We start from the raw sequence: 24379 nt of genomic DNA, 5'->3' as shown, positions 1-24379 counted from the left end.
ATCTTACTTTTCTATCTATCTTTTATATTTGGATGGAAATCCAAGTATGTGCATATTATTTAGTTCATTCGTTTTCCATATGTGTATAAATTATTGTAATATCAGTATGGTGTGGTATCTTTTGGTGGAGCTGAGGACATTATAGATTCAGCTATAAAATGTAATGCTTTCTCAGTCTCTCCCTTTCCTTCCATTTAAGAAAAAATGTGTCTTTTTGTAATAATCTCTAGCAAAACATTGTTTTCCCAGTTTGTTTGCTTGGTGCAATGTGTTGGCCCCATTAAGAGGTTAACAGTGCAGTAATTTTTAGTCAGAGAGCTTAGAATTATTGTAATAACTTAGGAACTAATCATTGCTGTATTCTGTTTCAGGGCATTATTACTTAGGCACTAATGCACATATCAGCTAAAAGAAATTCAATTCAGTGTGATTTTTCTATGTAAATTTATATGTAAATTTAAACCTGAAACTCACTGCCCTATTAGCTTCTGATATTAAATGTCCTGTGCAAATTTTTTTTCCTTCTAGTTAATTTCCTGAACTGCAATAGTAATAAGAATAGATTCTTTGCTAAGCGAGTTTTACAAATACATAATTTGCTTAAGGTGTTTAGTCCTAAAAAAAATTTCAAGCAGTTCAATTTGCTGTTCTGATAGACTTCACTGCTGATAAACAGTTGGTGCCTTTTTGAAAGCTGATACTTTGTAAGGCAAAATATGCCAAGTAAAATGAGAAAATACAGTATCAAGAGAATAGCAATGGTGTGGTTCTCTAGCCTCATAACCTTACATGGAAAGGAGAGGGTTATCTTCACAATTCATTTATATCTCAGAGAGAAAAACAAACAAGCAAACAAACAAACAAATCAAAAAAGGAGCTTGTACAGTGAGGGAGATGGTTCACTTCACAAAGGTCTGCATTGACTTAGGAGTGGGTGGGAAGCCTGAAGGATTCAGCCCCTCAGGACAGAGGAGCTCAGGAGTTCCACTTGTGAATACTCAGTGCTAGAAGGGCCCAGCTGAGTGTGGATGTGTGTGTAGAAAAGGGCAGTGAGGTGTGACTTGGGGCCATTTTGTCAAGCAGGTCAAGAGCCAGAACTGATTTCTAGAAGTAGTTTGAGCAAACTGGGCTGAGCTCTGTTCAGCATGGCCCTGAAACTATCATCAGCTGCTGCTGCTCTACTCACTTGAGTCTCTTTTGTTCCAAGAAACAGAAATGAGTTAATGATGAGAATATAACAGGAGACTCTAACTCCTACTACTGACATATGGACACTGATGGGGATGTTGAAAGCTCTGATAATTTTGAGCCTGTGGAAGAAAGAAGGCAAAGATCTGTTTTTTAAACAATATTGCCACCATTCCAAGTTCAGTCCTTGAGTGAGCAACATTCCTGATTGTCAGGTGCAGCACAGAGAAATAAGGCACTTGTTATTTTTCATCTAGAAGAACCATGATTTGGATAAAGACCTACAAAGGGAAGAATTTCTGCTGCATTTTCTCACCAGGCCTATGAAAATAACTTTCTTGCTGCTTACTCAACTGAAAATTTGCTTCTATAGCCACAGCCTGGCAAACTCAGGAGCAAACACAAATGTTTTCACCTCAAGGTCTATGGATTGAAGCTTCAAACAATGTGGAATGAATGCCATTGCCTTAACAAAACTGGATTTTAATTGAAAACAGTTCTTCTAAAGAATAGGAATTGTAGTCAGTCTCTTAGACACTTTGGCCAGCTACTGCTTTTATTGACACCCACTGATGGTGAGCATTATTACTGAAGATGGAACACAGAGAACTGTTACGCACAATACTCGTAGAATGTGTCTATCTCCCTGCAAATTACCTTGTTGAACTTATAAGAGGATTAGTTGATAGTCTAGTGCAGTGTATACATTAATAAAAGTAAAATTGCATATTATGGACTTAAATAAATTTTATCCAGTTGCTTGAAGAAGGAAATAGAGAAAGGAATGATGAGAAAGTATTTGGCAGAAAATATGTCAGGAAATTATTTCAGCAAACAAGTATAGTATCACAAATGATCAACTGAGGATGGAGAGTGTCTTTTGAAACAGAGTCTGATTTACAGAGTATTAAACCTATGCATAGGCTTGGGCTATTAATGTAGGATTGAGTGTTAGCAGTCAATTGGGTTTTTTTCAGTTTCCATAGAGAATAAATGTTATCTCATATTTACATTTTACTTTATTTAATTTTAACAGTAATGAGATTATTTTAAATTACCTGTGGTGGACAAGAAGTGGGTAATTGAAAGTTCTTGAAGAATAATAGCATGACATATTGCACGAAAATGTCTCTATTTTGAGGACTGGCAGTCTTGATATAAGAAATGTTTGAGAAAAGAGATTAATTTTCTTCTTTTCTCAACTTTTACATTTCTGCTCTGTCAAAATGTTTATAAAATACTCAGCACTGAAATGTGGAACTAAATTAATGACTATAAATGTGTTTGGAAATTGCCTGTGATGTTCCTTTTTCACATTTTGTCTGATAAAATGGTACTTTCAAGGATAATAATACTCTTAGCAATTGCATGGGCATTTTGTTATTTATCCCAATTTTGTGCCTCCATAACAATCCAATAAGGCCTAGAAATGTAAAACAAAATAAAAATTATTTATATATCTTGCTGATTAACATACATCTGCTCTTATTACCATCTATGAAGCAACAGATCATTGAAATGTGTATGGCAATTCCAGAATTTCCTGGGAAATTCCTGGGAAATTCCTGGGAAATATATAATCATAAGCATTCATTTTATACTGGCAAGAGAACAGTGTTTTATGATAATACTGGTGATGTAAAATTTCCTTTGTGTACAAGATTTAAAAGATTTCTTTGATAGTTGCTGTTTTTTTCCTAAATCAGCTGTCCCATATTTCCTTTTTACTGTACAAGTATTTCTTCAACACAGCATATAGATGTTTTACTATAAAATTGTTATGAAGCCTTTGGTAATAAAATGGTAGATAGATTTAGAAACTTGTTTACACCGGTTAGAACTGTTAATCTGAGCTTTAAAATATTTTATGGCAAATTTAAATCCCATTTTACTGATGCAAGGCAATTAAATGATTTAAATTGTTGGTCTAGTCTTACCATCTGTAGATCATTAAATATGTCTTATGTATGTTCCAGTAGTCATTGTCTATAAATGGAAATATATAGAAATTTACCAAATCATAGGCAGGCTGAAATTAGTGTGAGGCAGCTCTGTGTGGGGTCATAAAAGTATTTCATATTTATTTTTAGTGTGTTATTAATTTTAATAGGCATTTTATGTTTTTCTCCTTTCATATTGCAACTTGAATTATTTACTTATTGAATTATTTACTTATACAAAAAAGTATGTGGAATAATTTTGCTGTGAGAAACAAATCACTATATGTTAAAAAAAAAGCCAAACCAACAAGTGTTTTGAAATAAACTGCTTGTATAGAGCAAAGGAAAGGGACCAAAATAAGAGTAGACACAAGTATAGGTACAGAGAAATAAACACATATCTTTATTTTTGGATTTTGTGTATTTTCTATGGATGAATGTGTATAAAGAGAACATATGCATTTTAAACTGCAGGTATACCTCCTGGATTATAAAATTTCCTGCCTTCATAAGTGTATTCCTTCTTGTTTGTTCAAAGTGCTTTGTTTCATGAGGTGTATTGATGTTGATACACACAGGGCACATAGGATGAATTTACAGCATTTCTGATCTTACTGCAAAGGGAACTGCTGAAACGTAGGAGCTGTGCAGAGTGAGCTGTCTCTGCCCAATTCCTGCTCATCCTAAAGGTCTTCCATGTGTAAAATATCCATATTTATCTAATATCTTGATATTTTAGCCATATTTTGGGTCTGTTCTATTAAAGTAACTGGAGCTTTTATGCATCTTTGATAGTATTGATGTTTTCCAGGTGGTCAAGGAAAAATGGTCCTTCCCTTAGACTTTAAACAAAGATATGGAGATCATTAGTGAGGGAAATGGCCTAAAGGAGTAAGAGAGGGAATATTTATTGTGGTAGTGTTTTAATGTCAGGTATTACGATGTAACTTATAAATTAAGGGAACAGATCCAGCAGATTTCAGCCTAATCGTTTTCCAGCTTGTGAGGTGGATATTTCCAATTGTCTGTGCTTGGCTGTTGGGAGACAGCTTGGAGTTTTTACCTGCTTGAGATTACAGCAGATGGGCTTAAAAAGTGTATTTTGGCAAGTCTTGGACATATCTTGGAAGGTGAAGTGGACTGTTAGAATGCAGACCAGCCAGGAAGAACTGAACTTTTCCATATTTATGTAATTAAAGAGTTTATGTAATTTGAGGGTTGTCTGAGATGTTTCTTGCTGCAACTTGGTTTTTTTTGGGTTAGTTCAGGGATCAAACAAAGGTGCAGCCTGAGTTTGCATAATTGTAAACAATGAGTAAACACCATACACTTCTTTGAGAAATATCTTTTATGTGTAATTATCGCTCCTAATTAATTTTGTGATTTTGGGGTTTTTTATTCTTTGTAGGACACTGTTGGAATTAATATCCCCATCACTAATCCTACCAATAAAATTCTCAAGATGAAAGTGCTGCTGGACCATCCATCCCTTTTTGGAGAAAAGTCTTTCATTCTCAATCCCAAACAAACATTTTCTTATCACGTGCAGTTTTCTGCAGCTGCTCTTGGCTCTTTTGCTGGAAGGTATGTTGTAGAGTTTTGATACTTGTGTTTGTGGCTGTTTTACTAATAAGTGAACTAGAACTACTTTCATTGAAACCTAAGTCACTTGATGAAAACATTGCCTCAGCCCACCCCCTTCAAAAGTTAATAAATGGAATTAAGAAATTCCAGCTTTAAATGTATTGTACCCCTAACAGCAGCTTTGCTTTCAGGGGAAAAGCATTATTGACAGGCAATGGAATAACTCCTTGTTATTCTAGTTCACTACAATTTAGTGAACAATGTTTTAGAAATTTACTTAATGTCAGAAGTCCCCCTTGAAAACTTCAGATGAATAGTTAGTTTTGTAAATTTTAAAGTTCTTTAAAGGGAATAGCACAACTTCTTTTTTTTTTCTCAGAAGGAAAAAAATTGCAAAAACATAACTAAAGCAGGTAGAGAACCCTTTAACTGTCTTCACTTAAATCCATTTACCTTCGTGATTTTTTTATTACTTAGTTATGATCTATTTAATGAATATGGAGAGGTCTTAAATTACAAATTTTTCATTCTACTGGAAATCCCAGTGAAAACATGCAGCTATGATGTTTAGGTGTGAAAAGACAGATGACCTCTTGGTCTTAGTTTCAGCTAAAACAGTTCAGCAAGTAATTGAACAGTGCAGAATTGCAGAACTTATTTACCTGGAATTTGGTTACTGAAGCATTATTTAGTCTAAAGGCTGATTGAAAAACAGTTCCCTTTTTCTCAGTTAGCTCAACTGACTGGCAAAAATATGGAGATGGAGTGGAGGGTGGGGTGGTGATTTAAGAGGAGGGCAGAGACATCTGAGAGATTTATTCAATTCGCTTGTATTGATTTTTCCAAAAAGCAGAATAATTTCAGGTATCATTGAGTGATACATACTCAAATAATACTCTTTTATAAAAATGAGTACTGTTATAATTCTAGTAGTAAGTAACTTTCTTGGTGGTGGTTGTTTTTTTGTTTTTTTTGTTTTTTTTTTTTTCACTGTGGGAAATTGTAGAAATTATGTATCGTTAGATAAAGGTTTGTTTTAACAGGACAAAACTTTGGGCTCAGTTTTGGTGGGCTGGGGATTAGGGAATATATGCAGAGATGAAATAAAACACATGTGGACATTCTCCAAATGTTTTTGCAGTTTTGCTCTAGAAGTGTGTAATAGATCTTTTAAATTGTAGTAGCTCCCACAGGCTGCAGTTACAGCTGGACAGAGGTACTTCCACATTACATCCACACGATTAACTTCTTTTTCTAAAGCCATGGTCTGTTTCCTTTGCTATGTTAGCAGCTGGGAAGAACTGTTGAAAAAGGGATTGTGGCAGGTGCACCTTTTCAAATGGTTGAATCTTTCCTAGAGCTGTTTTATTCTCACTTTGAAAGCTCTGTTGGCACAGGAGATAGTGTGGAACCATAAAGTCACAGAATAGACAAAGTTATCTATAATTTAGAAAAAGAACTCATCCTTAGAAGGTCATAGGTTTGTACAGTGCATTTCCTCTAAGTTTTTATATGCTTTTTATATGCTTTGGTTTAATGCTTTTATGACTCAGCTACTCAAAAATCCTCAAGTAATAGAAAAGGAATTCTGCAGTAGGAAAGGACTGTATTAGAATGCCTGTAACTGAAATATATTGCTGTACATATCTCACCTAGCAGCACCAATTTTCAGTCATGACAATCCTTGATTGTATATCAAAACAATATATTGAATATTCCTTGAAGTATATATCTTTGCCATGCTCATAGGAATGTGTCTATATCTATTCCTCAGTTTTTAGCTCTAGATTTGAAGATTTTCCTTTTTAAAAGTAGTGTGTAGTACTTCTATTACTTTGCCCTTCAAAAGGGCTAAAAAGAAAATACTTTGATATTGAAATTAAATTAAAGCGTCCTCTTCTAAGCTGAAATATGTTTAAGTTTTATTTTTGATAAAAGCAAGCAAACAAAAAACCTAAAAGCAACAAATGATTTTTTGGTAGAATATAGAAAAGATGAAGATGAGATTTTGCTGCATCAGTAATTCTTAATATTATTAGACTTCGTAGCTGAATTCTGGTACCAGCGAGATGTATTAGAGGAAAAATATGATCTAATTAAAGAACTCACTGTGTTGAACTCATTAGGTTTCTTCTGAATTTTAATCTGTCAGGGTTTTTTAATGATCTGAAAAAACCAGCTGTCATATTAAGCTCATGTGTCTGTTTTCAGTGTCATGTTCCGGTCAGATGTGATTGGGGAATTTTGGTACGCCCTGAAGTTCAATGTAGAGAAGCCATCACCAACTGCCCTACCTGATATAAAATGTGAGCTTGGAAAGTAAGTGAGTAGTTCATAATGCTGGACTTAATATGCTTTTTAGGTATCATGGAAAACGTATGAAGAGTTTAAACTCAGAATAGTGCTCTATGTCTGCTGTAGTAGCTTGCAGATTATTTTTTAAGATATATTTGCAGTTAGATGAAATATTCCTTGCAGAAAAGTAGGAATTAAATTTTAGCCCCTATGTAAACTTCCTCTGAATTCTTTTTATAAAAATCACTCTGACAATATTGCAGAATGTAAACACCAAGATCTGTTATGCAGAGCTCTGTAAGTCTGGTTTATTTTCTGTTTCTTTTCTTCATTCTGAACTAGGAATTTACTGGCAATCCTGCTTTACAAATGCTTGTACACCAGCTAGCAATATCTTTTACCCTCTCAAGAAATGGCAAAATAATTCAACTTCTGTCCTGCAGGTCCTGGGGTTAGTAGACATGGTTGAAACACTGCAAATGTTAAGAAAATGAACACTTTAGAGAAATTAACTGAATTATTACCATCCTTCAACAAAATTTCAGCGTGCATTTTGATAACATAATGTTCAGTTCAGTTCTGACTTTCAAGACATAAAGTAAAACTTTGAGGACAAGACTTTGAAATTTCAGTACTGCTTTTCCACATATTACCTCCACTTTTTGATAGTTTCTATGGACATACTGCTCTTCTGCATGCTAAATTCCTCTAACTTCTGTGTATCTTTGACTAAGTCTCCAGTTAATATCCATTACAGAGTGAGCAGAGATGTCGTTAGAGAGCACAACACGGAATTTTACCTGATGACATTTTTGTGAGTGAATATATTCTGCTCTTCAAATATGATGCACAGACTGGAGATATGACAATGCCTTTGTTATTATGTTCTAAAGAAAAATGTTGTGCAATTTCCTGGCTTTTACTTTAAGGTTGTGGGCTGACTCGAGAAAAAACCATAATTTTTCTCTACTCTGTAGGCTATTGCTATTAGGAGTTAGGAATTAAAACCTTTTTATTCAGGCTTTCTGGTACTCATAATTTTCTCTGGCATGCACAGCCTGGAAACTACATGCACAAACAGTCTAGTGGAAAATGGCAAGTCATCCTTTTCTACTGCAAGTAAAATGGATATTGGAAAAGATGAGCTCAATTAACTACAACTCTTCCTGTCAGAACTCTTATCTCAAACTCCTCAAAGCCCATGTTTTATTTTTTCAAATGAGATTTCTTTTCCCTTTACAAATACATGCATGCTGTAGTTCCTATGTATTTGCAAATATGCAGAGGAACACCGTGTTCAGTTCTGGACAGTTCTGGGTTCTTCAGTACAAGAAAGACAAGGAGCAACTCGAGAGGGTCCACTGGAGGCCACAGGAATGATGAAGAGTCTGGAGCATCTCTCTTATGAGGAGAGACTGTGAGAGCTGTGCCTCTTTAGTCTGGAGGAGAAGGCTGGGAGGGGATCTCATCAATACACATAAATGTCACAAAAGTGTGTTCCAAGAGGATAGTGCCAGGCTCTGTTTGGTGGTGTCCAGCAGTGTCAGCATAATGTCATCAGCACTCTTCTTGAAGTGCAAAGTGTTGGACAATGGCAGTCAATGATGGCATTGAGGTTACAGTTCAGTTACTGGAAATTTCTCTGCCTCATGAAAAGATGAGACAGTCCAAGTAAATTGGCTGCATTAATGTATGTTGAATATGTAAAGGCAGTGCAGGTAGGCATCTGTGTATTGTCTAAAAAAAATATCAGTTTGGGATTTTTTTGGATGGATTTACTTCCTTGCTGTGCACCCAGAGATGTGAACTGTAAATGTCATCAAATGTTTGAAGCATTTCTAGTTGGTTTTTTTTAGTTTTTTAACAGATCAACTTTCATTCTACCACCATTTCCTTGAATGCAGAAGAAGCATTAGCATATGAATATAAGAAAAATGTTTTTCATTATGTCCTCACTGTATTCTTTTTTCTGTTGATCTGAAAAATTTAGGAATTTGTGTCCTTGAAACATTACCTGGAATCAGATTAGAAGCCAAGAAGCCACTGATAATTTAGGATCAAATTCTAACCAATTCTTGAAAGAGAAATTAAAAACATTCTAACAATTTATCTTTTAATCCTTCTTCGGATTCCCTAAAATTCTGGGCCTATCACAGTCAGATCTGCTTTTTGTTTGTGTCAAGGTAAATTTAACACATCCCTTAGCATATGTCTCTGAGGAAAGAAACATTTTCCCTGACATTTTTCATCTTTCCTTGACGGGCTCTGCAGTGGAGTCATTGAAGATGAGTCAGTTGAATGATGTTCACAGTGATCTGGAACTTACTGCCACATGCAACAATTTTTGCAGCATAACCACAATAGCCAATCTATGTGGGGTGGCTGGATTTTGATGACTTGAAGAACCTCTAACAGTTGAGTCATTCCTTGCTGAAATTTCAGATATTCCAAGTTAGTTTTCCCTTTGACAAAGTATTACATATGAAAGAGACAAGAAAAAAAGAATAGAGATGGTAAATGTGAAAAATGGGAATTATTAAGTGAGTCTGAAGTTCCTGTGTGAAAGTTTCATAATATTTCTTTACTCTCAGGTTTTGAGGTCTCAGTGATACAATGCTTTGATAGTGTTAGTCAGAAACAAGTCTGCTTGTCACTGCTGGGGATTTATGTCACTGCATGGTTTGGAAGGAATCCACCTGTGCACAGGTTTTAGGGTCTTGAAGTTACAGTCATAAATCTGGACTGAAATATCTTCTGAATATTGCTTTTTATATTTTCTTTTTCTGTACTGATTTAGCTATGATTAACAGACTAATTTTTTCCAGATGATAAATATGTGGAGCAATCTGGCAGTTGACCTGCCACAGCTTTGACTAGAGGGAATATCTGTTAGGAGATAGATTACAGCAAAACCAATAGATGTATCTCATTTTTCAAACTTTTCCTATTTACTGTTTTCACTTATTCACCTTGAATCTCTTCTCCATGTCCCTTGGTATTACAACAAGAATGCGATTTATGGTCATATAACTTTGCTAAAACCAAAAAATTTAGTATTTTGACCAGAATAGAGGAAATGTTGGGGGTCTTAATAATTATTTTTTTAAAATTTTCTCCCTATTGAAAGTATCTCACGAAGATTCTTTAACTAGAAAATAAAGAAGGGAAGTCTGTAAAATAGAGGGCCAGCTGATTTAAAGCATAACACTTACCAATCAACATATTCCAATCTTTCTCCTGGGAGAGTCACTATTCTCATTAAAATATATAATCTACATGTGCAGCATAATGATTCTATGATTATGCTGTTATAAACAGCACAAAAAGTGAACAAGGTGAAACATAGAATGAATTTAGGGTTTATTGTTATTAATAATGATTATTAATAATAATTGAAGTTATATGTGTCCATACTAGTGGGGAAGTGCTAATGCAATAAAACTTAATTGTTATTTAAAAAGTAAAATTACCCAGATTTTTTCCAGAAATAAAAAACCTCCTACGCATAATGACAGGTAATGGAAGAAGCTTTGTAATTAATCATCATTGTGTATATGATTTTTTCCAGGTGGGTCCTCATGCACATACCTCTTGCTAATCCTACTCATGAAACTCTGGTGCTACAAATGGTTAACAGTGATCCCAGCCATTTTGCGGCGGAGACTGACCCAAACCAACTTGTAAGTAAGATTTTTGTGCTTTCACAAAAAAGATACAGGAGAGCCTTCTTTTTAAAACAAATTGAATTATGTATTGTACTGTGGGTTCAGAATATACAATCTTTTAGACATTTTAAGTATGTATTTAAAAGATTTTATAGCCTGTGGAAGAAAACAATTAAACTTGAAAAGCACAGATTTTTTTTCCTGGAATGCTTTGTGGAATGGTTTTGAGCAGGACTGCAGTGTGGGTTGTAAATAATTCAGGAGATATTAGAAGGAGAAGTTGTAAACAAACCAGCTGGTTAGAAGCTACATAATATCTAATAATCAACAGGATAGCTAGGTAAATATTTAGGTTAGTAGATAAACTATTAATGAAAGAATACAATTTCTCATAGTCAGGGCAGTTTTAAGCAACTTGCAAGGACTATAAATAATAATTTGATCAATACAGCTGCAAAGAAGCTTCAAGCAAATACCTAGAATTGATTTATTCTCCAAACTCACAGTTACCTTGAAAATTATTTCTATAGAGCAAATTGTAATCTTGTTCTTACGTACTCCACTTTTTTCTTCTCCATCACAGAAAGCCTTCCATCTTGCTGCCTAGCATTTATGTCCTTTCTAGGAAAAAGAATTGTGTAGATTGGCTCAGCTTTTATATTTTCATTGAGATTTGCTAGAGTTCCCAGTGTTCAGGGTTTAGAAAAATATTTGTTATTGACCACTGAATGCTAGTTAATAGTACATGTTCCATAAGGAATTCTTTGGGTATCTTTGGGTATTATTAAGTTAATTCTATGAAATACCTGACCTTTCCATGATGGGGAGATGAGAAAAGAAAGGGTAGGTGGAAAAGGGAGATGAGGAAAGGGAGAACATAGAAACTCTGCATCTGAATGAGTGGCATTCAGTGCTTCCATCACAGCCTCTTAGGATATGAATTCAGAACATTTAACATTTAAAAGAAAAGAAAAACAAGAAAAAAAAAAAAAAAAAAGAAATCCTTGCTGGGCAGGAAAGAAATGGTGCCTTTTCTAGACATGAAGAAGGTAATCCAGGGAAGACACCAGAGCTGTTTGGTCCCTTCCAATGCAAACTATTCTACAATTTTATGATTCTATTCCTACAAAAGGATTTAATGGTCAGAGAGAAAGGAGAGGAATACTGTAATAAAATAAAGCTAAGAACATACAAAAGACTGTATGGGGAAAATAGAGGAATGATACATAGTCATTATAGGTTCAGTTTTCAGAAACTAAACAGCTTTCAGCCTCAAATACAGTACTATGATCAGACCAAATGTTCCTAAAAGGGGCTCTGACAGTAACAGCTAAATGAGATCAAACTTATTTAGCTTCCCTATATATTGCTATGTAGGATTCCATTAAATTAAAGCATAAAATGTGAAGTTTTTTTCTAGTCTGTCTTTTCTGTTATGCATAATAACACATCTTTTTACACTATGTTAAAACTAGACAAGTGCTATTAATAATCATTTAATGAATTGGTATTTCAATAGGAGCTTAGAAACAGAATGGATGCAAACTATATTAATTATCTGGGAGTATTTTATTTGCATTATGTTCAGGTCATTGGCACAGAAGTGGGTTAGATTTAACTATAGTGACTTTTGGCTGCTGCAGAGTGCATATTATCTTGTGCAGGAAATTAACAACAAGAAAAAAATCTATCTGCTCTCATAATTTATCACCAGAGATTCACACATCAACAATAGCTACACTACATTCTGTACGAAGACACATTCAACACTAACTGCAGTAATTTTCTCTCTTTCCTTTTTATTATAATCCTCAGTCCTGTATATAATTTATGGATTGAATTCTGAAATGTTCCTTGTTAATTGCAGTTGTTCTTCCAGTTACAGGATAGTTTTGGTTGCTATATGCAACTACTTAATATTTATTTCATGTAGCTGTCCCTTTTTGAACCTATTTCTTCCATTACAGATCCATGTCTGGAGAGGTTGTGTGATTTCCCTCAGTTTTGGTGACAAAGTCAGGAGGTGGCATTTATATCACAGAATCACAGAATGGTTGGGGTGGAGACCATCTAGGTTACACAGGGTTTTTGTGTCCAGGCAGTTTTTGAATATCTCCAGAGATGGAGACTCCACAGCTTCTCTGGGCAGCCTGTTCCAGTGTTCGGTCACCCTCACAGGAAAGAAGTTTTTCTAAAATTGAGATTGAACTTCCTGTCTCTTGGTAACACAGGAAAGAGTATGGAATTTGCCCTTAAGATGCCTGTATACTTTGATGAGGTCCCCTCTCAGTTGTCTCTTCTCCAGACTGAACAGGCCAGCTCCTGCTGTCTCTCCCCATGAAATGCTCCAAACCCCCAATCACCTTTGTGGCCTCTGCTGGACCCTCTCCAGTGATTCCTTGTCTTTCTTGGACTGTGGAGTCCAGAACTGGACAAAGCACTCCAGATGTTCTTTGTTCTCCTGAATATTTTACATTCTAGGCTTACCACCTCCACACAACATCGTGTTCAACTTCCAGTAGATTGCTGCTCATAAACCATGCCCCCTATTTCAGGTATTGATTTATATTAATACCCATTTCAAAGCCTTTGCTATGAGTGGAAGAAGTTTCCCATCTTAATCATTCAAGTTTCTGCTCTCTTTAAAGCAAATAATGCTTTCTTGTTAGCAGAAAGATTCCAATTTGTGCAAATTATTAGAACAATAGTTTGAAGATGGGATTGTCCAATTATATTTGAAGACAGCTAGTAGAGTAAGGTCAATCACTTTTATATTTCATGTAAATTTCCATATTTGTTTTTATGTCATCTGAGATGTAGGACTTTTGAATGTACTTGGCTGTTGATCAGAAAATGTCTCAAATTGATTTCTTCAGTCCCTGAGTTATGTTAGATAAACCAGATTTAACAGTGATGTCAAGGAAATTTTTTTTCTTCCCTTAAGGTATTTCCCTAAAATTAATAATCAAATTTTTGACTAATATTTCAGAATTTTTAAAAAATTTCCAATATTATTATCATACTTCCATATATGTGGAAGTTTGTTTGTTCCAGTTTTAGTTTGGAACAAAGGGCATTACTGAAATACCACAAGGGGTTATTTTCTACAGATCTGATTCAACTTCAAGTATTTGACATGATTTATAACGTGCTTTCCTGAGGTCCAGTTGGAATAGGCTCAAATATTTCTGAACTTCAGGGTGCATAATGAAGTCTAAATGAAATTCAAAGGCTTTAAATCCTTTTTCAGCTTCATGTGAATTAGAAGCAGCTCTGTTACCCTTTGTAAACTGATAAAAATGAGAAAAGAGTGCATATCTTACTAGTGGCCTTGCAATTGTAGCCTAAGTCAGTTTAAATGGAATATAAAATCTTGGTTTTCTTTCTAAAATTTGATAAAAGCTTTCAAGAATTCTCTTTAATGGGATTTGGGTTTTCATATCTTTTTTCCTATTTTTTTTAACAAGCTACACCTAATTTTTGTTTCCCTTCTTGTCAGCTTTAAACTAACTTAATAACTTTATAAATGCTGCCAAATTATCTAAAAGCCAGGATGAAAGTGAATTTACATAAGTTTACAGTAAAATTCCACCTTGTTTTTCACTAGCATGTTGGGTATTAGAGGTATCTGGACAAAAAGTAATTGGGATGTTGAGTTTTGTGCTTCTGTCCTGAGCACAGCTTTCTTTGTCTTTAGCAGAAAAGGATTCAGTTTCAGTATTTAACAGATGAAAATTTTCAATCATCAGTAATATGTTCCCCAATTTACTGCTTTTCATCTATATAAATACATAGCTGTATTTCACATATATGTGTGTTATATTGATATACACATATATTTACAATGTACAAAAAAAGTTTTACAAACAGGATCATCTCTGTGGCCAGTACTTTTACTGCAAGTCTTCAGTTTTCTATTCTTCTGGCTTATAACTAGTCTAAACCTTTTCCATTAAGCTGTGTTCTTTCCTGATTGTCTTTGAAACACAATTTTTATTGAGGACAAATAACTTAATAGAAAAGGGCTGGCAGAGAGGAGTGCAATCTCTGTGTGCAGACTTTAAGGATTTTCTTAATGACCATGAGTATTATTTTGTACAGAGCAGACAGCAAGCTTTTAGATTTAATGAAAAATTCTCCTCCTTTCTTCATTTTATAGCAAGAATAATGTATTTGTAGCTAACTTCAGTCTCAGTTTCTGTATTTGAACTGTTACAGTTGACATCTTATGAAAGGCAATGATAATCAGTTCTTTTTCACTTGAGTATTGTGGAAGCCACTTGTTTATGTAAAAAAATGGAAGGCAGGTGATGTTGATTAATTGAATGATTGAATGATTCTATGACCTTATTAAAATATATAGTTTAGCATTATTTCTCAATTCTAGTTTTAAAGGCATTTTTTTTTAATTTCAGTAGAAAGTAAGTAGGGTTTCTTTGCCCAGCCTATTTCAAAATAAATTACTTTTTGGATTCACAGGACATTATAGAATATAATACAAAATGAATTTTTAAAACCAAATCTATACTGTAAAAATTAACATTCCTTTCTGCTTTCAAAGCAGGCAGTCTGCTGGATTATCATATCTCCGTGCTGATTGTTTTGATTCATTGTGGCAGTGCATTTTCTGAGTAATGATAATATGCCAAGTTATACTTATTGGAAATCAAACTCCTGTCTGTTTGCATCTCTGTGGAAGAGTTATTATTCTGAATAATGTGGAGGTCTCACTGAAATTACTCAATGTTTAAAAATCTTAGTGTTGATTTAATTATGTATTCTTATTCTATGCCATCCTCTCTTTACTTACCTTTTCATTTTATTCAAAAGTATTTGGGAGGGAGTGTTTTCTACTCTAGTTCTTTCTCTATTTGTAGGTCTTCATTTGATAAATGGGTCTGACTAGGAGGTAGGAACTGGACTGCAAATGAAGGTTTAATTAACTGTTATGGCAGTAGTCTGATGAATTACTTTAAAACTTCCTCTCCAAAAAAAAGAAAATAACATTTCAAGTTTCATGTATTAGTTGAGCACACCTGAGCTCTGTCCTCTCTCCTGCACGACCTACCTCCCACTGCCATCAATAGGAATATCTGTTGTTCAGGGCACATCAACATCACCATCCTTCATTGATCTGGTACTGATGACTAGATTTTTATCTTTTTATGTATTTTCATACATTTGTGGCTTTGGAGACTGCTAATACATGGTTGTAGTATCTAGTGCTTTTCCTACCCATTTTCCCCTACATTTAGAACAATAAGCTAGCCTTCTAACACATTCCTGAAATACTGTTTAGTCTTATTTTCAAGAAGAAATCCTATAACAAAGACATTTTGTTTTCCAACCAGACTCCGAGAAGACACAAAAGAAATGGGGCAAAGAAGCACTTGGACTAATTCCAGTGGGGCAGTACTTGGGATAAAATTACCTAACCAACTGTCTTCTAACTGGACAATATTTGATAGCTATACTAATCAATTAACCTTATAAAAATTGTGGAACTACTGTATTACATGTGCATAATGCCATATTGTGCACCCTGAAGGCCTTTCAATTCACGATTTGCTTTTATATATTATTGTTTCAACACAGTTTGGAAGGATCTGTGTTTTATTCCAAGTAATTCTACCCTATAAATACACCCAGGGGATGACTCCAAGACCAGGAATGCCATGGTTCCTGCATGGGCCCAGCTCTGAGATGGCAGGGAAAGCCATGGGGCAGTGAGGAAAAGCACAAAGGCTCTGTCCAAGATTGGATGAGATCAATGTCCCAAGACAACGCCTCTGTGTGTATGGCTTGGGGCCAGGCCAGGCCTTGCTTTGTGGGGAGACAGGTACCCCAGACACGCCAGCCTTGCTGAGCTGTCAATCAATCAATCAAACACTGAGTGGTGCTAACCCAGCCTCTGATTGGCAGAGTTATCCATCAATCACACACTGGGGCAGCCCTGATTGGATTCCAGGCCATCTGACTGGAAGGCCCACCTGGGGGGTGGGACAGTGAAGGCCATGGGGCTTAAAAGATGGCGCACATTTGGACAGTGATTTCTCCTGGAGTTTCTGTTTCAGTCATCTGGACTATCAACTAGGAGTTGGTAGTTATATGTGCATTTTGTCAGTCCCACCTGTTGTAGGGTGTTGTTTTGACCCTCATTTATTGCAAATTATATTCATTTTACGAAACACCGGTTAACTGCTCATAATATCAATCAAACCTTTTTATCTCTTCTTACATGCAAACATTATTTAGATATATATAATATTAAAAGTCGAATACCTGTTTTTTATTAAAGAAGTAGGCATAATAATTGTGTATTCAGTGATTCTGGCTGATCACTCTCTAAATGCATTGGCATTTTTATTCTTCATAATTTAATTCATTTACTGCCTCTCTGGTTCTTGAAAACAGCGATTAATCCATTGTAGTCAGCTGCTTTGCTTTTGCCTGTGCAATTGAGTCTCTAGTAGAATACTTGAGGTGAAGAGAAAACTGGCAGCATTATTTACAGTGTTGGTTTTGCTAAAGGTAAGGTGAGAAGAGACAAAGCACTGGTTAATTAAAACCTGGCTTTGAAAGCACGTTTGTGTCTGTGGGGGTCACTGCGATAACCCTTCAGTGCCATCAGTACAATCAGACACGGGCGTGCTGTTGGAATGGTGTTTGAGAGCTGCTGGCTGTGTCCTTGGAGCAGTTCTAACCCCAGCCCTGGAGCTGCTGGGCAGTGGACGTGCAGGGACTACCACTGGGATTGTTTGCTGCAATAACTCGCTGCCTTCACAGCCTGTGCTGGCTGAGAGGGGAAAATGCATCTGGTGGAACACATTAATCACGTACACATCAACACTGTTGGTACAAAGCACAAAACAGAAACTGACTCAAAAAAATTGATTTCCTCTCCCTTAACTCTCCTTTCTTTTGCTTTGTTCTTGTGTTTGTACAGCTGACTCTTCCTCCTCATTCCACCACCCAGCTGCCCGTGAGATTCTGTCCCTCTGCCCTTGGAAGACGCAATCACAAAGCAACAATAACCTTCAAATGCCCAAAGGTATGAAAATGTGCTTGTGCCCACAACACTTGGGATTCAGGTTAGATACTATTTGTGATAGGCAAGGAAGTAAGAGGTTCAGACTGTAGGTCAAGGTGAAGTTTAGTGACTGAGTGCATAATGAAAGAGCAAACACGATGATGTTCAAAACTTATAATTTGTTTTATCCTTAGTTTTACACAAAAATTATTCTGTTTACAATATTAAAATATGGCATAATAGCCTAGGAGCTAGAAAAAATAATGAATAATTTTGGCTTTCTCAGTAATGAGTTCTGCTGGTTTTCATGCTAGAAGACTGGCACTTCTTATGAGCATTACCTCTAAAATAAATTTCTTGATATTTTTCCCAACCTCCCAGAAATTAAATTCTTTCATTTTTTAATCTGATCTGAATTTTAAAGGTCACACACTTGAAAAAGTTAATTCTTCCTTTCATTTTATATCAAAATGTTTTTTACTTTCAACACCTTAGAATTGTTGACTTCTTTTTTCTCTGTGGAATTTTCTAAAGTTGAACGAGAAACAAGTGAATAAAGAGACATGAGTCATCAACATGACCTATTAGCTCTTTTTAAATTACAGCTGGAATAAAAAATAAAAACTGATAGTACAATATAAATGGTAATATTTTGTCATGCGAGATGTGGTTAAATGAAGCCTTTGCTTTCTGTGCAATTTCCTCTCTATTTTTTTTTTTTAGTTTCATATATCCTAAAAGACTGCTGACCTTTGAATTATTCCAGTTGAGTGCTACCAGCAGTTTTCAGTAGTGTTTTAAGTAATACTAAAAAAGCAAATATTCTTTTATATGAAGAAAACAAATACTGAAGGAAGTCATGTGGTAATTTTTTTTTCCTCAAAAACTTTGTTCAACAGACAGGTTATTTGCAGGTGGTGTTGGCACAGCATTTATTTTCAGAATCTCTCTTAAATATTTACTAAGGATAAAAACAAAGAGACGGCAATTCTAATATGAATAGTATATATCCAAGGTCAGTTCAAGAGGACACAATGTCCTTATCTTTGAAACCTGATGGTCCACAGAAATCCTAGATCTACTATTTCTTTCCAATATCCTTGATTTTTCAGTGTCTAAAGGTTAATGTTCATTATTATCTTTGGAGTAGCACTTTTAGCTTTTTGTGTGATTCTACTGCTGTCCCATCAAAGAAATATTTTCCTTCTTCCTTTGTCTTCTGGAGAGAACTTCTCACTTCATCTGCTTTCAGGTTTTAATATATATGCTTTGAAATTTGCTTTTGCAGCCACCTACATCTTTCCATTTCCTACACTGAAAGCTCTGAGTAGCAGGATGGAAGTTAAATGCTATGTGCTTGAAGTAGGACAGAAATTAAACACAAAAAGGAGATGTGAACATCTCCCAAAATGAAACTATTGATTTCCAGACAGCAATACTTAGAGTAACAACAGCTTGAAGAAAGAAAAAAGAAAGCAAAAATAAAGTTCACTTATAGCAGAGACACAGAACAGCAGAAAAAAGAAGTAGTCAAAATACTTTAAAACGCACAGCTCCGACTCATCAAATAATAAAATATGGCCCATTTCATTCACAGTTTGGAGAGAGGATATTTTACCTGACAGGATCTGGAGTTCCTCCTGAGCAGATGGAAACAACCACCATCAGTGCCTGCATTGGCGAGTACTCCTCTCTCATCGTATCCTTCGAAAATCCAACTACTGAAAATGTGGTGGTAAACATCAAACTGGCAGGTACTGGGCTTTGGATTTTTTTTTTTTTTTTGTGTGTGTGTGTATGGTTGGTTGGTTTTGTTTTTTTTTTTTTTTTTTTTTTTTTTTTTTTTTGTCTGACTGGGGGAAGGAATTTAAGCTCCTTGGGTTCCATTAAAAGTGTGAAAGGGATGTGATTGAATTTTCCGCATTCCATTTTTTGGCAATAGTGTATTGTCCACAATGTGTATTGTCCACATCCACCCTGAAAAGTGTAGAATGTGCTGCAGGAGATAGGAAGGAACACAAACCTGTGACAGCTGTTCACAGAAGACTTCTTAGGTCATGCAGCCCCATGTGGATGTGCAGCTGCTTGCTGGCTGTGTACTGCACTGTGGCATTTTGGTAACAGGAGACTGCTGGGATGTATTTTAGTAGCTGTGGCTCAGCCACATGGTTAATGCTTTGCTTTGCTTTTGTTCCTCAATTAACTTCAAATATTTAATATTATTTGGTCAGTTTCTGGGTAACTAAAGGAGTTAGTAAGAGAGCAAGGGCAAAACATTTTTAAGGTTTTCTGTGGAAGTTTTCATTTTTTTTTGTGATGACATTTCAAGCAAGTATGATTCATCAATATTTTCAAACATGCTTTAAAGGATAATATGAGATCCAGAATTATCAGAGATTGACAAGTAACTGTCCATACTAAGATTTCACAAATGCTGTGAAAAGGTAACTCGGGTTCCTTTTCTGAAGGAACTGTGAAATTTCTTTCTGAAAACTGAAATTTATAACTCAGGTTCTAAGTCCCACATTCTCGTTGATGACTAAAATTCACTCAGTTGAAGAGGAAGTTTCACTCTGAGTGCATCAGGAGACTTTAAAAGGTTCTCTGAATCTCCCCTTACTCAAACATAACATGTAGATGGCATCAGAAAACAGGTGCCAAAGTATGTCCCGGTACATACAAATAATAGGAACTGAAGATAAACCTTCCAGTTTTATCTTCACAAATAAATAAATGTAAGAGAAATAGCAACAAAACCATAAGAGCAGAGCAAAATCAAGCCTGTTATGCTGTTATTTAGGGATTGTGGCACATCGAAAAAGTGAAGAAATGTGATTTTAAAAAACAATAGATTCATGTTTATTTGTTTCATTAAACTCACACTTTTTAATCCTACTTCTGCATATGAATTAGAAATAGAGAAATACACCTTTGTCTACATGCGCAGTTCATATATGGGGGATCTTGAAAATATGTCTACTTAAAAGGTCAAGAGCATCTTTGTCTCATGACTAAACATTCTGTACTTTTGCTCACCAGGGTTTTTTTTGTCAGACTTCAGTGCAGTTTTCCCTGTTTAACTGCTGAAATATTTTCATTCATGACTGTCACAAAGCAGAGTACCATTTGTAAATTCACAAATCTCTTGTGAATTTCAGTTGATGTTTTCTTCTGGGAAACATTGAAAGAAGGAGCAGCATGCAAAATATTCAGTGCTTACAGGCCAAGTGAATCATGGCCAGGATCTTGGGAGCATTGCCAGATTTCAGCTGCTGAGCAGGGTACCTGGCAGAGACGGGGGTCCTGGAATTAAGAGAAGCAAAGTCTTGTCCAGCTTCCTACTTACCTGGCATCGAGTCCTTTAGTGACAGGGAGCACTACACACTGGCTCTGCACGTGGACACAGGGCAGTGCTGCATCAGTGGCCTTCAGTGCACGTGCACAAGGCTCCAAAGTGCTTCTCACAGTAGAGCAGGAAGCATAAATGTTGACTGTACACCACAGGAGCTGCTCTTGGGCAGTCATTCTGATGGTGCAGTCATTACTTCTGCAGTCCAAATGGAAGCTGTGAGGGGGAAAGTTGCAGCTCTGGTGTGAGGCAGTCAGGAATTGTTGAGGTTTCTCCCTGGCAGTGCAGTGTGATTGGCAAGAGCCTCAGCAGTTGGATGAATGCTGTGGTAGGTGAACTTCCTTTTTTTGAGAGGAAAATGGACAGCCTGTAGGGGAGTGACAGGCTGTATGCTTAGAGCAGCTGGAGGTATTCAAATCCACAAATCCAGATGAGATTCACAACGTAGTAGAACAGTTGACCAATATGATTGTGAGATGGTTGTTTCCTGTGAAAATGAGATTTTTCTGTTGAAAAGGGTTTGTTGTGTCCTCCTTTGAAGAGTGCTAGAAGGAAGACTGAAGGAGGATGATCACCTGAACCCCTGTTGGGGTCATTGGACACTTCCTTTTGCAGTGTGGGTAGCCCATGGTTTGTACATTCTCTTGCAGTCCATGTCCAAGCCCATGAAGGTCAAGAAGGTAATCAGGAGTTGTCAAATGGATTTCCTACGTACAAATCATGACTGACAAATGTGATTGCCTTCTGTATGGAAATGAGTGATTATGCAAATAAAGGAGGAGCAGTGAATGTAATATACTATGATTTAGTAAGACTTTGTCACTGTATCCTGTAACATTCTTGTTTGGAAGCTAAGGAAGTCTAGGCTTGATGAACAGACTGCTGAGTGGATTGGAAACTTGGCTGAACTGTTGGTCACAAATGATAATGATCAGCATCTTGGCATTCAGCTGTTGGCTGGTAATGATTGCTGCACCCCAGGGGTCAGCTTTGGGGCCCCTATTATTCCAGACCTTTATTAACGACATGGATGATGACAGAGATTGCAATGTAAATTAGGGAGAGGAACTGACATGATGGATGGTAGAGCTTCAGTCCAGAGGTACCTTGATAAATTGTTGGTGCAACTCAGTTTTGAATTGCTTTGTTCATCGACTCATCATTCCCGGAACAGCTGAAGACAAAGTGAACTTTTACATTATTAGTAATGCAATTTTCATGCTAAAATGTTAACTCCTTGTATTTTCCCCTCACTCCATGTATCCTGTGTGCTTATCTTAGGCCAGACTGTGTGAATTAGAACTGCTGTGATTTAATAGCTGTGCAACCCACGCTATTTGACCGGGAAATAACTGATTATATAAACTTTTGAAGTGTAGGTATGTATTACATCTGTGGTATAAAGATTCCTGTTACATCCTAAGAGTGCAGGATGCTTTATTCTACTGGAAAGTGCAAGCTGTGATTCTGATTTTTACAACAGAGCAATTAGGAGATGCAAACTGCTTGTCTTACTGAGAATAAATCTACTGCCAGACAGTTTAGTGTTCCATTATTATGAGGTATTATTTGTAAAAATGCTAATCCAGTGTGCTGTTCACAAAATAATGGAGAAGAATAATCAAACTCATCTGTGATGCAGCTTAATCAGAAATTATTTCCAGAGCTTAAATATTGTAACTAAAGCCTAGTAGATGTTGAAATTCTGAGAAACAGGAGAAACTGCATTGTCTAATTGTTTTAGTCAAAACAGTCATTTTTCTAGCTGCTGACCATGAACTTATCCCAGGGAGTTGTTCAGGTGACAGAGACAGAAGCATCTGGCTTAGACAATGAAGGACTAATGTTCTCAGTCTTCATTTTTCTTTCCCCATCAGTAGTACTGACATCATGATGATCTAATGTTTCTGTGATCTGTAGAATTACAAAAGGTCTTCTTTGAAAAAATATATTCTATACTGCAATCTTTATTAAAAATAATCATGCCTGTCTTTTAAAGTCTATCTTGAATTTTTTAATTAGATCAATTGCAATGCTGATTTTCTAATACAGTTGCTCTTGGTGACCTGTACATCAAGTTTGCTTTGTTTTAATTACAGCAAGATAGTTGATTTATACATTCAAGCTGTATTGAGATGTTGTTCATTCTTTGATTTGCTTTGTATAGGAATACTTAACTGAAATTCTTATTTCCTTCTTTTCAGAGGGAAAAATATCTAGTCTTATGAGCAAAATTGTGGATTCACAGGTTCAGTTTAGCATTCCTGGCCTTTACATATCTTGATAAATAATATTTCAGGCTTATTGCTGTTGTTACTAGAGGCCAGAAAGAGGGTGGAATGGGGAAGTAAACAGAAGCAGCAACTCAGAAGTCAGAGTGACATGCCTGACTGATCTTGATCTTTAGAAATTGCCTTTTAGACCATGTGCCCCTTCTTAAGAGAATTCACCAATGTCAACAATGAAAATAGGGCATCTAGATTAAAGTGTAACAGCAATAAACATCAACATTTATAGATGCTTTAAAGAAAATTACACAAGTTATCTGTCTTATTTTCAACTAACATTCCACAGGCAATTTCTGCCCTATATAGATGTGAAATTGTGTTTAGAACTGAAGAGTTCAGGAATTAAAATAGACATTAATTGGGAATTGTCCTGTCTGGACCATTTCTGAAGCTTTCATTTGCATTTCTGAAGCTTTGTCAAACCCAAGAGCATTATTCCTCAGAAATGTTTCTTTCTGTGAATTTTGACTGCTGTTGTAGCACAAACAGTCCTCTATTTGGGATAATTATAGAGCAAGTAAAACTACTACTACTACCACCCTGGACCTCTTTAAACTAGATATTTTCATATTGAATTTAATACCAGTAAAGTTTCTTCCCAAGGATTTAGACACTTGGATGCTTAAATATGCAGCTCTTACTCACACCAGCATTCACAGCTATATTAATATTAGTCATGTGAGTAATTGACAGCAGGTGATTTTCCCCAAAATGACCCAATGACCCCAAAGAACTACAGAGCATGCAAACTCTTGTCATAGATGGTTTAACAACCTGGACTAGTTCAGCTGTTACAGGTTGAATGATACTGCTTTTCTGTAAATACCACTGTATAGTATTTCTATTAAGAGTTGTTTTGGAAGCAATAAAAATTATATAAATAATTAAAACTACTAAAATCTCCAGTACGAATCAGAGCCCACAGACCTGTGTAAGAATTATCCCTAAGTATAAGTTATCCCTCAGTTTGTTAATACCATAATGCTTTATTTCAGTCAATGTGAACAATTTAATTTCATATTTTAAGCGGTGCCAATATA

General features: G+C 35.8%; 1 protein-coding gene across 1 annotated transcript in view; it reads left to right on the top strand.

Annotated features, from left to right (window-relative positions):
- CFAP47 (cilia and flagella associated protein 47) overlaps nucleotides 1-24379 on the top strand; it is a 261413-nt gene that overhangs the window by 172269 nt on the left and 64765 nt on the right. The window contains exons 52-56 of the mRNA XM_066314030.1: nucleotides 4537-4712; nucleotides 6924-7031; nucleotides 10576-10687; nucleotides 17619-17723; nucleotides 19300-19456. Coding sequence (XP_066170127.1) covers nucleotides 4537-4712; nucleotides 6924-7031; nucleotides 10576-10687; nucleotides 17619-17723; nucleotides 19300-19456 — 658 coding nt within the window. The remainder of the gene's footprint in view (nucleotides 1-4536; nucleotides 4713-6923; nucleotides 7032-10575; nucleotides 10688-17618; nucleotides 17724-19299; nucleotides 19457-24379) is intronic.

This window comes from Sylvia atricapilla, chromosome 2 (genome assembly GCF_009819655.1).
Source record: "Sylvia atricapilla isolate bSylAtr1 chromosome 2, bSylAtr1.pri, whole genome shotgun sequence".
Taxonomy (NCBI): domain Eukaryota; kingdom Metazoa; phylum Chordata; class Aves; order Passeriformes; family Sylviidae; genus Sylvia; species Sylvia atricapilla.
Note: the sequence above shows the minus strand (reverse complement) of the source record. Positions and strands in the feature narration are given on the sequence as shown.